This window comes from Euprymna scolopes, chromosome 10 (assembly GCF_053919585.1).
Source record: "Euprymna scolopes isolate OS-2025 chromosome 10, ASM5391958v1, whole genome shotgun sequence".
Classification (NCBI taxonomy): domain Eukaryota; kingdom Metazoa; phylum Mollusca; class Cephalopoda; order Sepiida; family Sepiolidae; genus Euprymna; species Euprymna scolopes.
Window position 1 is genome coordinate 651,472 of NC_136491.1, and position 14,362 is coordinate 665,833.

The 14,362-nt window shown below is 36.9% G+C and overlaps 1 protein-coding gene across 2 annotated transcripts in view; it reads left to right on the top strand.

Annotated features, from left to right (window-relative positions):
* Positions 1-12,843, top strand: part of LOC145285774 (uncharacterized) — a 186,299-nt gene extending 173,456 nt beyond the window's left edge. For both annotated transcript variants that reach the window (XM_080134123.1, XM_080134122.1), the window contains exons 22-25: positions 4,913-5,016; positions 7,852-7,952; positions 9,867-9,992; positions 12,372-12,843. In XM_080134123.1, coding sequence (XP_079990249.1) covers positions 4,913-5,016; positions 7,852-7,952; positions 9,867-9,992; positions 12,372-12,477 — 437 coding nt within the window. In that variant the 3' untranslated portion in view covers positions 12,478-12,843. The remainder of the gene's footprint in view (positions 1-4,912; positions 5,017-7,851; positions 7,953-9,866; positions 9,993-12,371) is intronic.
* The last annotated feature ends 1,519 nt before the right edge of the window (positions 12,844-14,362 follow it).

Here is a 14,362-nt window from a genome sequence, read left to right on the forward strand (position 1 = left end):
CTTCTCTACCGCTCTCCCTCGACCCAGGACTGCACCATAATAAACAAAGTCTCTGACAGCATAGACACAGCACTCTCCCTCGAGACTAGCGCACAAGTACATGTATTTGGTGACTTTAATGGTCACCACAAAAACTGGCTTGGATTCTCTACTCACACAGATGCAGCGGGCAACTCAACACATAGTTTCGCTATATCTCACTCCCTATCACAAATGTTTACGTTTCCAACCCGTTTCGCTGACCAGCAAGAACAACACGCATCACTTCTAGATCTGTTTCTGACTACAGTTCCCGAGGATTGTATAAGAAATGCTGGCAGCCCACTCGGGAACGCTGACCATGCAGTGATAATGGTAGAAATCGCCCTAAATTCTAGACCCAAAACTGAAGAGCCAGTGCTCAAAACAACGAGATATTATAAAAAGGCTGACTGGGAAGCCAGAGATCTTATCAGAGATGCCCCATGGGGAAATATTTTTTCTCTTCCTGCTGAACAGTGTGCAAATAAGACTACTGAATGGTTCAAAACAGCAATTGAAGCACATGTTCCCATGCGGAAATTTTATAGCAAGCCCCACTCTCCCCAATGGTTTACTTCGACTTGCACAACTGCCATTGCTCAAATGCAGCATGCATTCCGAAGATTTAACCGACATAAGTCCAGTTCAAACAAACAGAAGTATATAGAAGCTAGAAGTAACGTTAAGAAAGAAATGGCGACAGCTAAGAGAGAATTTACTGAAACCACTAAAAAACGCATTGAAGCACAAAAATTAGGAAATCGTGACTTCTGGAAAATCTACAACAGTGTAGTAAATAATGGGCAATGAACAATTCCCCCACTAACCAACAATCACGAGGTTGTTTGCTCAGTAACCGACAAGGCTAATATGCTTGCCAGCCGGTTTGCCTCAAACTCCACACTGGACCCTTCCAACCACTTCCTGCCTGACTTTCCTTTGCGGACAGACGCCACGCTAGACGATCTAAAAATCACTCCTGCTCAGGTACACGCTATCATAAAAAACCTTGACACTTACAAAGCATGTGGACCTGATCTCATCCCAGCTGTACTATTAAAAAAAGTGCTCAGCCGAAGTAGCTCCAGTTCTCTCCAAACTCTACAACAAATGCCTTAATGAATCATGCTTTCCGGGCTGTTGGGAAACTGCTTCTGTGGTACCAGTATTCAAGAATTCTGGCGAAAGAACTGACCCATCAAATTATCGCCCCATTAGCCTCCTCCCACTTTTCGCCAAAATATTTGAGACCATAATTAACCATGCTCTAGTCCAGCACCTTACAGATGCTAAACTTCTGACTGACCAACAATATGGATTTAGAGAAGCCCGTTCCACAGCTGACATCCTCACTGTAATCTCTGAATGTATATACCATTCACTGGACAAAGCGGGGGAAGGCAGAGTAGTAGCTCTAGATATATCTAAGGCTTTTGACAGGGTATGGAACAAGGGTCTCCTCAGGAAAATTAAATCATACGGTATCACTGGTAGAATACTTAACATAATTAAATCCTTCTTAGATAAGAGAAAAATCCAGGTTGTCCTCGACAGTCGTACATCTAAACAGTGTGATATAAATGCAGGAGTGCCTCAGGAGTCTATCCTTGGACCTCTATTGTTCCTAATATTTATTAATGATCTCCCCGACAAAACTGCCTCTGAGATGAGTATATATGCTGATGACACCACGCTCTATAATAGGCATGACAGGAAAACAAATGAACATATAACTAAAGAAATGGCAAAAACACTAGAGGATGACCTCCAATCTGTAGTGGAATGGGGACATAAATGGATGGTCACATTCAATGCTGCCAAGACTAAACTGGTTTCCTTCAATAATTACAAGAAACCTTCTCTACCATTAATAGCAATGGCCAGTGACTCCCTGTCTGAGAGTACATCTTTCAAACTGCTTGGCCTAACGTTCACAGGAAACATGAGTTGGAACAATTATGTTGAAAACATTGCCAGGGCCGCTGCGAAAAAGGTAGGCTCTCTCTACCGTGCTAGAAAACTACTGACACCTGAAAGTATCCTGTACCTCTATAAGGGCACCATTCACCCATGTATGGAGTATTGTTGTCACATTTGGACTGGTGTATCTGCTGCTAATCTCTTGCTCCTAGACAAGGTTCAAAAGAGAGTCGCCAATCTGATAGGCCCTGAACTGGCATCTAAGCTTCAGCCTCTGTCCCATCGACGAAACTTTGCATCCCTCTGTCTGTTCTACAAGTATTTTAATGGTGAATGCTCTGACGAACTGCAGACACTTGTGTCCCCACGACGTAGACACCCTCGACAAACCTGACAGGCAGCTAAATCCCACCCCCACACAGTAGAGATCCCTAGATGTAAAAGATCTTTCTACTCCAGTAGTTTCTTCCCCAGAACTGCTAGACTCTGGAATTCCATTCCAGGTCCCTGCTTCCCAAACTGTACTGACATGCAGAAGTTCAAGTGCCCAAATCCCAATATAGTGCCCTAGTAGTTGCTGCCCCTGATAGTAGCCCCGTGCCTTGTTTGAGGGGAAAATGTAATTAAAAAAAAAAAAAAAGTAATAGAAGGATCCAGATTGTCCTCGATGGTCATGCGTTTAAACAATGATATAAATGCGGGTGTACCTTAGGAGTCGATCCTTGGACCTGTATTATTCCTGATATTCATAAATGACCTCTCTGATAAAATAGTCTCTTAGATGGGTTTATTTGCTAACCACACAACACACTCTATAACAGGCATGAGGGGGAAAAAAAATCAACACATATCCAAGGCAATGACGGAAATCCTAGAGGAAGACCTCCAGTCTGGAGTCAAAAATAGATGGTAACATTCAATGCTGTCAAGACTAAGCTTGTTTCCTTTAATAATTACAAGAAACCTTCTCAACCACCAATAGGTATGACTAAAGATACATTACCTGACTTCAAACTCCTCGGCTTAATGTTCACAGGGGACATGAGTTGAAACAGATACAGCGAGCATTGCCAAAGCTGCTGCGAAGAAGGTAGGCTCTCTATACTGTGCCGGGAAGTTACTTACGCATGAAAGTATCCTGTACATCTACAACACCACCATTCGCCCATGTATGGAGTATAGTTGTCACATTTAGGCCTGTGCATCTGCTACTAGTCCCTCACTCCTGGACAGGGTTCAAAGAGAGTCGCCAACCGATAGATCCTGAACTGTCATCTAAGTGTCAACCTCTGTTCCATCAACGAAATGTTGCATCCCTCTGGCTGTTTTACAAGTATTTTAATGGTGAATGCTCTGACGAACTACAAGCCCTTGTACCCCCTCGACATAAATACCCCCCACAAACCCCACAAGCAGCAAAGACAATAGAGATCCCTAGATGTAAGAAAGACTTCTACTCCAATAGTTTATTCCCCAGAACTGCTAAACTTTGGAATTCCATTCTGGATTCCTGCTTTTCCAACTGTACTGACATGCAGAAGTTCAAGTGTCATGTGAGCAGACATCTTGCTGCTCAACTCCCTACATTGTATCCCTTCAACTTATGTCCCTGATAGTAAACATCAAAGTGGCACTGTGCCTTGTTTGGCATAAAAATGTAATAAATTATATTTATATATATATATATATATATACACACACACACACACACACACACATCCAGGACATGAGAAGGGGGTGATGATCAGATCATCAAGTGTGATTTTCTTTAATGTTGGAAGTTAAAGGTGAACCCCTGGGCAAGAAGTTTAGCCTCATCCGTCCCCATGCAAATCACATCATGGTGGATGGATAGCAAGGGAATTGTTGATTGTTTATGATTCACCACACTATTACAAATTTTCCAGAAATCATGAGTTTCTAATTTCTGTGACTCGGTGCGTTTTGGGGTCATCTTGATATACATATTTTAGCTGCAGCTGTAACACTTTTATAATGGTTTTCTGATGCTATAAATGTTTGTCTATTTGTAACAAAATTGTGGCATATGAATCCCTGAAGAATTCCTGCTTATGTGCAATAGCGGCTGCACAGGTCAAAGTGGACCGTTGTAAAAAGTGGGCTTTACTATAATATGTTTGAGTGTGAACATGTGCTTCTTTGTATACTTGCTTTGACTCCTCCTGTTACCTCATTTGCACACTGTTCAGCAGAAAGAGAAAAGGTTTTATGCCATGGGGCATCTCATCTGATGAGATCTCTGAATTTGCAATGTACCCATTGGTAATATTGTTTTAAATTTTAAATGATGTTTAAATTCGGGGTTGAAAGTTTGAGGTCATATCAACCATTATCACAAGGTGATTAGTGTTCCCGAGTGGCCTCTGGACAACTGTCATACAAACCTTAGGCAATGCAATCTGGAAGGTTGTTCAAAAAAGTCACTGCTTGAAAGGGAATGTGCAATAGAGAAATGATATATGCTGTTACCAGCTGCGACTGTGTGGATTAAGAAACCAAACAAATCTGTGGTGGGCATTATAATTTCCAAATACATGGATTTTGGCACTCAGATTTAAGGAAAGTGCTGCATTTACATTATCAGAGACAGTTGAGTTTGGTACAGTTTTGGGTCAAAGGAAAATGATAGAGAAAATTTAGTTAACTAATGTGGTGCTGTGAGGTTAATCTAAAGCACATATAGGCCTGATCATCTGATTGTAGACTAAGTTTAGCTAAGGAGGAGGGTTTTACTTGGTGCGCATGCATATACTTGTCCATCTTTTATGGGAAGTATTATTGTATGTCATAATGATTAAAGCGGATTTTGTTATTAAACCTGTTCTTTCATCAATCAAATGAATAAGATTAAATTTTAAAAATTAATTTTCCTTTTATTTTTGGCTTTGTTTACTGATATTTTCAGTTTATATATTTGATTCCTATTAAAAAAAAAAAAAATTGTTTTCAGGTGTTGTCAAATATGAACCATGGTTAGAAATTGCACATGAAATGAGACAAGAACTGCAAGAGAACACATTTCTTGATGTAGTACAAATCTCCCAATTACCAACGGTTTGTAAAATTTTTTATCCATATCGTTTTTTAATTTTTATTTTAACAACTTTTTGTTTTATTAACAGTAAATACAACCATTTTGGACCCTTTACATTTTTTTATTGTATCTATGAGAATTTTGGGTTTCATCCTTTTTTTTCCATTGGAAAAATAAAACTTGTTGTAACTGAGTTTTTTTTTTTTTTTTAAATAAATAAATAAAAACCTGATTTCTTGGTGCATTCTAAAATACCTAAAAATCAAAATTTTCTCATAAAACTTGTATGATAAATCAAACTTAATAAGAATGTTTTTTTTATTTTGAAAATGTATTTTTTAATCCTTTTGTAAATTTTGAACAGAAGATTTTCTGTTTTAAATTTGTTATACCATAATATGAGTTGAGCTTCACAGCTATTCGAATATTAAATGCAACTAGTTGAACATTTACCATCAGTCAACCAAGATTTTCAATTTTTTTTATTTATGGCAAATCTTCTATGAATATAAAATGTGTTCCCTATAGAAAAAAAGGTTAAGAAATTCTACATAAAATTAAAAAATGTATTATGTAATTGTGCTGTATATTATATGGTACAATCACGTTGACACACCAGTTCTTGCCAGATCACTGAAGTTAAGCACCGTTGGACCTGACTAATACCAGATGGGTGACCATTTGAGAAGGCGAGGCGCTGTATGTACCGTGAGGTAAAATACTAGGTTGAGAAATTGGCGCGGTCTATCCTTCTCTCGGGGGTAGATGGGATTCTCTTAAGCCATGGTAGGCACCCCATCTAGTAATGACGTCATGATAAAAGATACCCTTGATAGCTCTGGCGAAGCATCAAGTATTCAGCTACCGACAAGATTTGAATTACACTACAAACTCGCATAGTAAGTTCAATCTCAGCTGCGGCCGCCCGAGATGGGGATGGATTATTATGTAAAATTTGAGAAAAGACAATAGAACTATTCCCGAATCCCTAAGTGCACTGCTATGGGCCTATGAGAGCATAACGGCCTAAAAACTTGAAATATATCCTATTTTTATGAAATTTAAATCATACTAGCAGATGTATGCTTTTCTGGTCTCATAATTTAGTAAATGTAGGAGGATGGTATCACAGTGAGTGAACATATACTACACTGACTTCCAAAGGTAATGATTAAGAGGATGGTATTTCATGGAAGGACGGTCTTATGACAGCAGAAATACTATGCATTATTCCAGTGATACCATATGATCTAATTCTCCTTAGAAGACCATCGTGCCATACCCTGTCAAAAGCCTTAGATATATCGAGGGCTACCGCTCTAGCCTCCCCTATTTTGCTCAGTGAATGGTATATACGTTCAGAGATTAGTTAGGATATCTGCTGTGGAACGGGCTTGCTAAATCCATATTGATTGGCGGTCAGGAGTTTAGCAGCTGTAAGGTGATGGACTATAGAGCTTGATTAAGTAAGGACTCAAATATTTTTGCGAAAAGCAAGAAGAGGCTAATGGGGTGATGTAACCCCTACAGGGCAGCTCAGGTGCACAGGCTTGGGGTTGAGATACAGCTGTAGCCGATACCTGTGGCGTCACCCATGTTTTCGTCTAGTGGTCGAATTCGTCGCTGTCATTCTCTCTCCGGTTCCGCTTTCGAATAGCTTCCAAGCGGTCACATGGGCTATCTGAAAAATATATATTGCATTCAACAAGTGTGTTTTTAAATAAAGAAAAAAGTCAAAGCTTAATTGGCTTTTCTTAACATAAAATAATTATTGCTTTGGACTTTACAAATAGTAGTTACATGCTGGCTTGGTCATGCAATCAGGTGGCTGGCAGTTTTTTCTTTCTTTTACCAAGTACTTCGTCTTTTCTACTGTCAGTATACGGGGAGGTCAGAGACACGCATATCCGAGACCTGTTGGCCAGGCGCGTGGCAACAAAAGTCTGTGAAAATCCCCTCCTCACCTCCTTTTCTCAATATCGCTAGCTGTAACCCCGCCTCACCTCTCCAAATATGCCCACAAGTGGCAGTCAACCAATCGGCGGGCATGCCTTTGTTCGGAGGGGGGGGGGCAGTAAGGTCCTGCTTGGTTGTAGAAGAGAAAGAAAAGAAAATAATAAAAAGTGACCCTTACATTTCTCTAAGCAAAAGAAAAGGAAAAAAGATCTTCCTCTTTCATCTTCTCTCCACATACCCTTCTCTCAACACGTCAGTAAGGGGATAACGTCCTTTCGCCAGGAACGCGAACCGTCATGTCCAATTAATCACAAAGGTTCCCATTACGCATGTCATCCCAGGTGGTCCCTCAACACACGAGTCCATCTGTTAATTTTCAGAATTATCTTTACGACTTATTCTGGCGTTGACACGCGCTGTGGTAGTCCTTCCCAGGGAGGGGAAGGGGAGATCATTTTGATTATCCACCAAAAAAACAGATGTATTCTGTTTAAAACAACATCATCATTAGAGTCCAGCCGTGCGAATTCTCCTGAATTCGTGTCAATGGGCCACCCAGACTACAAGCTGTTCTTTAATCAACTAGCAAGGTCTCCTGGCATCGCCCAGTCCCCATCGGGTCACAGTGATAATTTAATGGGTCAGTTCTTTCTCCAGAATTCTTGAAAACTGGTACCACAGATGCGGTTTTCCAACAGTCAGGAAAGCAAGATTCATTAAGACATTTGTTGTAAAGTTTGGAGAGAACTGGAGCAACTTTAGTGGAACATTTTTTTTTAATAGCACAGCCGAGATGAGGTCGGGTCCACTAAGTTTGACTCCATTTTCTTTTCAAAAATAAAAAATGTGAATATTTAATAATTGAGATTTTAATTCTGTTTTTTTTTTTTTCTTTTCAGTTGCTTGATAGACTTGGGACTTTGTTAAATAGTTTTGGAGAGTTAGCTAAGGAAATCCACGCTGTTTCATTGAAGAAAGTTATTAAAAGACAAAAAAACAGGTAAAATCTTATATATTGTATTTACGTAGAAAAAGGAATAAACTTAATTTATGAAAATAATTATTTTTAAGTTGTATAATCATAAACTTGTGTCGTCAGAAAATGGAAAATGTTTAAATATTTCGAAACTAATTGATTAATTTATGACTGAAGTGAAAACTATAACAGTAATTATGGGAGAATAGACATTGTTTTCCTGTCTTTGACATATTTCATCTAAGCAATTAGTGGACTCATCTATCAAGGTAAAAAACGCTTTTGTTGTTTAATGTGCATTTTCAGTTGAAAAGAGAAACTCTTTCTTATTCTCAAGTCCAGGAAGAAGGCGGGGAGGGGGGCATCAGTCAGCAAACATTTTTCTATAAGTCCTAGTCTGAATTTGATCATTCTGAGTCCCGATTCAGATCTTGGTGCTGGCGGTCACTCTGGCAAAGCACCTGAATGTTGGAGGATCCTGTCCAGTGAATTACCATTTTCTCTCACATTGTCAAAGATCAGAAGAACAAATCGCCCAGCACTGGTCATCAAAGGCTGTATCTCTGGAAAACAAAGAACATTTCAAGCCAAAAGAATTACACTATGACGACTGGTCTTTTTAGATAACATAATAATTATTTGTAGAAAGATTATATGCTCTTGTCATCAACTTAGGCTCTTAATATTCATGTCTGGACGTTATTTAATAAAGTCTGGTAAATTTTCAAGTTCAGTTCATAACCTTAAGTCTGCGAGCCAGTCTCTTAGCATTGTGGCATACATTTGGGGAAAAACTGTGTGACCTGGGTAATTTATAAGTTCAGGTCTTGAACTTAAATCTGTGGCTTCAGACTTTCAACAATGTGCAGTTCAGTGGAGAGTAAAGCAAAGTAAGTCTGAGCGATTTACAAGTGCAGCTATTGCACTTTGGTTTGCTGGTCAGACTCTCAACAATGTGTAGTTTGGATGGAGAGCAGATGGGAGTCTCTCAGGCCCAGTCTCTCTATCTGTCAAACACAAAACTAACTCTCTCTGGGCTTCCAATACATGGACCTATATTAAGAAGTCCCATGAGGTGACTCTGCCCTCCTACCAATAGAATTCAATTCTGAAACCTGAGGAATATATTATCAGACTACTAGTGACCAATGATTCTTTAGGATTGCACTTCTCTTTCTTCTTCAGCCATTTTTTTTGCCTCTCACTGTTACCCTAACAGGCAGACACTTTTCTTCATCAGTCACAATCTCTCACTGTCACCCTGACAGGGTGTAGTTTCCTCCTTCCTCAAAAACCATATAACTGCTTGACATTGTTTTGAGAATTTGGTTAATTGTGTCAATTCATGATTTGAATTTTTGGATAACAATTAAAGAACAATCAGCCACTTAATCCTTTCGGGGGGGGGGGGTATCAACCGGCCACTGCTTGAGAGGGCTTGACATTATTTTGTGAATCCAGCTAATGGTACCCCACCCTGATTCTGGTCAGTTTATAGTTTGATAGCAAAATAAACAAACCTCCACTTAAAGCTTCAGGAGATATCACCACTTGAGAAAGCTTGACATATTTTGTGAATTCTGTTAGCAATTGTTTTCTATTTCCTTTCTTTTCTCTGTATGAATTTTGATGTATGACATATCAACTGTTTTTCTTATTGGGGGGGGGGGTCTTTTGCTCTGTTAATATTGTTACACTTGGTAGTTTAAAGGTTGAGTTCAATATTGCTAATCCAAAAGTATGGAAAGAGATTAGCAGAAACTTCATTGATATGTGAGGAAAAATAATTTCTTTCAATCAGAATCATTTTCCAAGCCTAAAATTATTTAATATGGAAAAAAAATTTTTTGAAGTTTGTAAAATATTGAAGAAATCTCCTTAGCTTTGATAAAATGAAATTTAAAAAATTGTGAGTTAGAATATTGTTATCTCTTCCAGCATTTTGGTGACCTATTGCTCTACTGCCCATCTCTGCAAGATCCAAGTGCGTTTTCAGTTTGATCCTATCAATTATCCAACTGCCATCATAAGTCATGAAATCAATTTAATTTATGGCAACATACGGTAAGTAATAAAAAAACCCAAAAAACTTCCACCTTTTTAACTGGGACTGTAGAGTATCTCTTCAGTGGAGTCATAAAATGTGTGTGTGGGGGGGGGTGCTACCTGATGATGAGCCATATAATGCTTGAGGACAAGAGCAGTTAAACAATTGATGACTATGCAACAAAAAAGCCATTAGCTACAAAAGTCCACTTAAGAAGGGTGGCTGGCAGCTATTACACATATATATTTTTTATATAATTTACTTTAAAAATCTTACCTGTCACTTTATGTACGCAAATTTATATAAAAAAAAAAAAAGAAATCGATCTATATGTATAAAAATGTAATTCTTGGTTCGTTCAAAGTCGATAAAACCATATTTTTACATTACCAATTTAATTGAAATTTTCAGAAAATTTATCTGTAAAGTCAAGGAATGCTTGCATGTTATTAAAATAAATTAACATCGCAAATTATAAAAATATATTAAATAAAAATAATTTTTGTAACTGCGAGACTGTCCGCCATTTCATTTCCGGTAGAAATGAGCCTTTCACGTGCACCACACGTTGACGACTTTCCAATTACAACATTTAACTATCTAATTAATAGATGGGTAAAAAAAAAAAAAAAATTCCCTATTTTTAAATTATATATATTTTTTTTTTTTTTTTTGTACTCTAACCTTACAATTGAATAAAAAAAAACATCATAAAACTTTAATTAAACTTTGAAATACGATTTAAAAAATAGCGCGGATCGGTAAGTGCACTAGCACCATTTGTTTATCTTAATTTTTTATTTTTAAAAGCTTTCTTGGCGAAGCCTACCTGAAATAAATTTGTATAATTCTTAATTTCTTATGTTATTGAAAAAAAAATAATTATAATTATAATTCATGAAAAGAGTTAAGCCAACGTAATAAATGTTTAGTAACTTTTTCCTTTTATTATTCTTAAGAAGTAAAACTTTTTTTATTCATTTAAGTTAAGCCAACGTAAATAAATGTTTGTACACGTGACAAGTTATCAATAAACGGTTTAGTTACTTTTTTTAATTATTTATGAAAAGAGTTAAGCCAACGTAAATAATGTTTGTAAAAATGCGAAAGGCAACGTAAGTAAATAAATAACGAAAATGTTACATGTGCATGCGTTAGCCATGACTAATGGGGACTAAGGGAACAACCATTAAATAATTCTGCGGGTCGCCATGGTACTCAATGCCCAAGGAGTACCAAAAGCAGTTTTCATGATATGAAGAAATTTCTTTTTCGAAAAGTGGGTGATCACTTTTCCATGTAAATTTAGCTAAAAATGTGCACCCATATATTTTCTCTTTATCAGTTCCAATTTTTCTCTGAAACTACTGGACTGATCTTGCTAAGTTTCCTGCAGCTATAAGCTGCAGGAAACTTAGTATTATTTGTATCCGTTCAATGTACAGTTTGTGATTAATAGGGATTCGCAAGATCCATGGAAATTTAAAAAAATGAGAAAATCAAACGTTTTGATGAAGCTAATATTTTTCTGAATAGCGCAAAAAATTTGTTTTTCAGCCAGGAAAACATAAAATGCAGAAAATTTGTTTAACATTTCTATGAAAATAGTGTCCATTGTATTTTTAATATAGAACTGACTCAAATGAGATAAATTAATAAGTACTAATAAATATTCAGCTACATAGTTCAATACAAATAATAAAATAATATTGTAAGAGTCTTGCCATAACATAAGAGACAATCTTTAATTTACTTCTTCAGGTTAGCACCTCTTGGCAGATAATGTACTCTATTTTTTTGCCTTATTTCTTTTGAATGTTCACTGACTTACTTTGAAAAATTGCTGCATATCGAAATTGAGTTCTTTTTACAACAATGATCATATATTATGATATTAAAAAACAAGGCTGTATTAAAGGGAAATAATTCTCATATTCTTGTCCAGGGTTGCCAGTGTCCTTTTAAAAGCCAAATTCTGAATTTGGCCTTTTTTTACACTGTTTGGCATTCAAAAATTGTATTTGCCCTTTTTCAAAACCTAACATACAAACTAAGTAAAGGAGAAAAAAGCAAGATATTATATACATTAATATTACCAAAATGTAAAATAAATAGAATAATAAACAAATACTTACAAAAGAATTAAATTTATTAATAAAAGTGGCCGGTTAGTATACTTTTTTTTTTTTTTTGCTGAAGTTGGTAGGATGTTGAAACAAATCCTATAGAAGAAAGCACACAAGACTGAAATAAGAGGATGAAAATATATATTAATTAAATACAGGATGAAATGGTTTCCAAAATTAATTGTATTTTGCAGCTTGAATAAGTTGAACTCTGAAATATAATCATTTAATGTCTGCAAAAAGTAATTGTTTTTCTCTTTCTATTTGTAGGTGTGAGGAAATTGATCGAAAATTGCAGAAAGTCAAACCTGGCATGTTGTACCTCAGTCGGTTGGTTAATGCCGTTCAATTAGAATCTGTCTCTACTCCTTGGTGAATCGCAATTTCGTTTATTGTCAGCATCATCTTTTCTTTGTTCATTTGACAGAAATCTTTATTCATAATGTTTCACTTTATTGTTAACTCCACCATTTTCAGTTTTTTTTTTATATGGAGATTTTTAATTTTAATTCTCTTCCCAAGGATCTAAGTTGTCATCCTTGGTGAACACCTATTATTATATTACTCCAAACAACCTGTAAAAAAACATGAGCCACTTTTTTCATAAACGTTTTTCACAAGTGTTATTAGGTCATACAACATGTGTCAGCCATGGATAATAAATTCAATTGTTGAAGAAGGATTATCATTCATCAATCTCCATAAAACTCATGTAAAAAGTAAAATTATCACCTTTTTTGTATTTTCTCTTTTTAATCCTATTTATACAACGAACATTTCTCGTGTCTCATCTTGTATATAAGTTTTACGATCTAATCCTGTTTCAATGTCACTTAAATGCAATAAAAAGGAAAATGTTTTGTCAGATTTTATTTCAACAAAAAATTGATTATTTGTTTGAATATTGAACCGGTTTTTAAATTGGTGTTGCTTACAGCGAGTATTTTGTTTCATGATAGGAGAATTTTAACTTTGATACTAGTATAAAAACGATTTTTAATAAGACACAGACCTATCATAATATGTTCCAAGATTGAATCAACACTATTCTCCTTTCCTACAACAAAGGCGATCACCATATATACAGCAACTATCATCGAATAAGTCTAATTGATATTATATTGAAAATCTTTCCAATTATTGTCCGACGTTTTCAACAGGGTTGCGGAGTCGGAAGGAGTCGGAGGTTTTAGTCGGATTTCTAAAAGTACAAGGAGTTGGAGTCAGAATTTTTTATCCGACTCTGACTCCTTAAGTGCAATGAATTTATTTTTTTACATGGTTTTCCTGTTTGGTTTTACCATTTTTTTAATGACATTTTCTAACGAAACAAGGCACATTGCCACTTTGATGTATTGGGCTGCTATCAGGGATCTAAGTTTCAGAGGTACTGTGTAGGGAGTTTAGCAGCAAGATGTCTGTTTACATTACATTTGAACTTCTGCATGTCAGTACAGTTGGGAAAGCAGGAAACCGGAAGAGAATTCCAAAGTCTAGCAGTTCTGGGGAAGAAGCTATCAGAGTAGAAAGCTTTCTTACATCTGGGAATCTCTACTGTGTAGTGGTGGCACTTCACTGCTTGTCGAGTTTGTTGGTGGTATTTTCATCGAGGAGGTACAAGAGCTTGTATTTTGTTGTAGCATCCACCATTAAAATACTTGTGAAACAAGCAGAGGGATGCAACATTTCGTTGATGGGGCAGGGCTGAAACTTAAATAACAGTTTAGAACCTATCAGGTTGACAACTCTCTTTAGAACACTGTCCAGGAGCGAGAGACTAGTAGCAGATGCACCAGCCGAAATGTGACGGCAGTACTCGATACATGGGCAAATGGTGGCTTTGTAGAGGTACAGGATACTTTCAGGCTTAAGTAACTTTCTAGCACGGTAGAGAGAGCCCATCTTCTTTGCAGCAGCTTTGGCAATGATCTCAATGTATTTATTCCAACTTATGTTCCCTGTGAACATTAAGCCAAAGAGTTTGAACAAAGTACTTCCAGGTAATGTATCTTTAGCCAAAGCTATTGGTGGTTGGTAAGGTTTCATGTAATTATTAAAGGAAACAAGCTTTGTCTTGGCAGCTTTGAACGTTACCATTCATTTCTGACCCCATTATACTACAGTGAAGGTCTTCCTCTAGGGTTTCCGCCATTGCCTTAGATATGTGCTCATTAGTTTTCCCCACATACCTGCTATAGAGCGTGGTGTCATTGGCAAATATACCCATGTCAGAGACAATTTTATCCGGTAAGAATCGATCC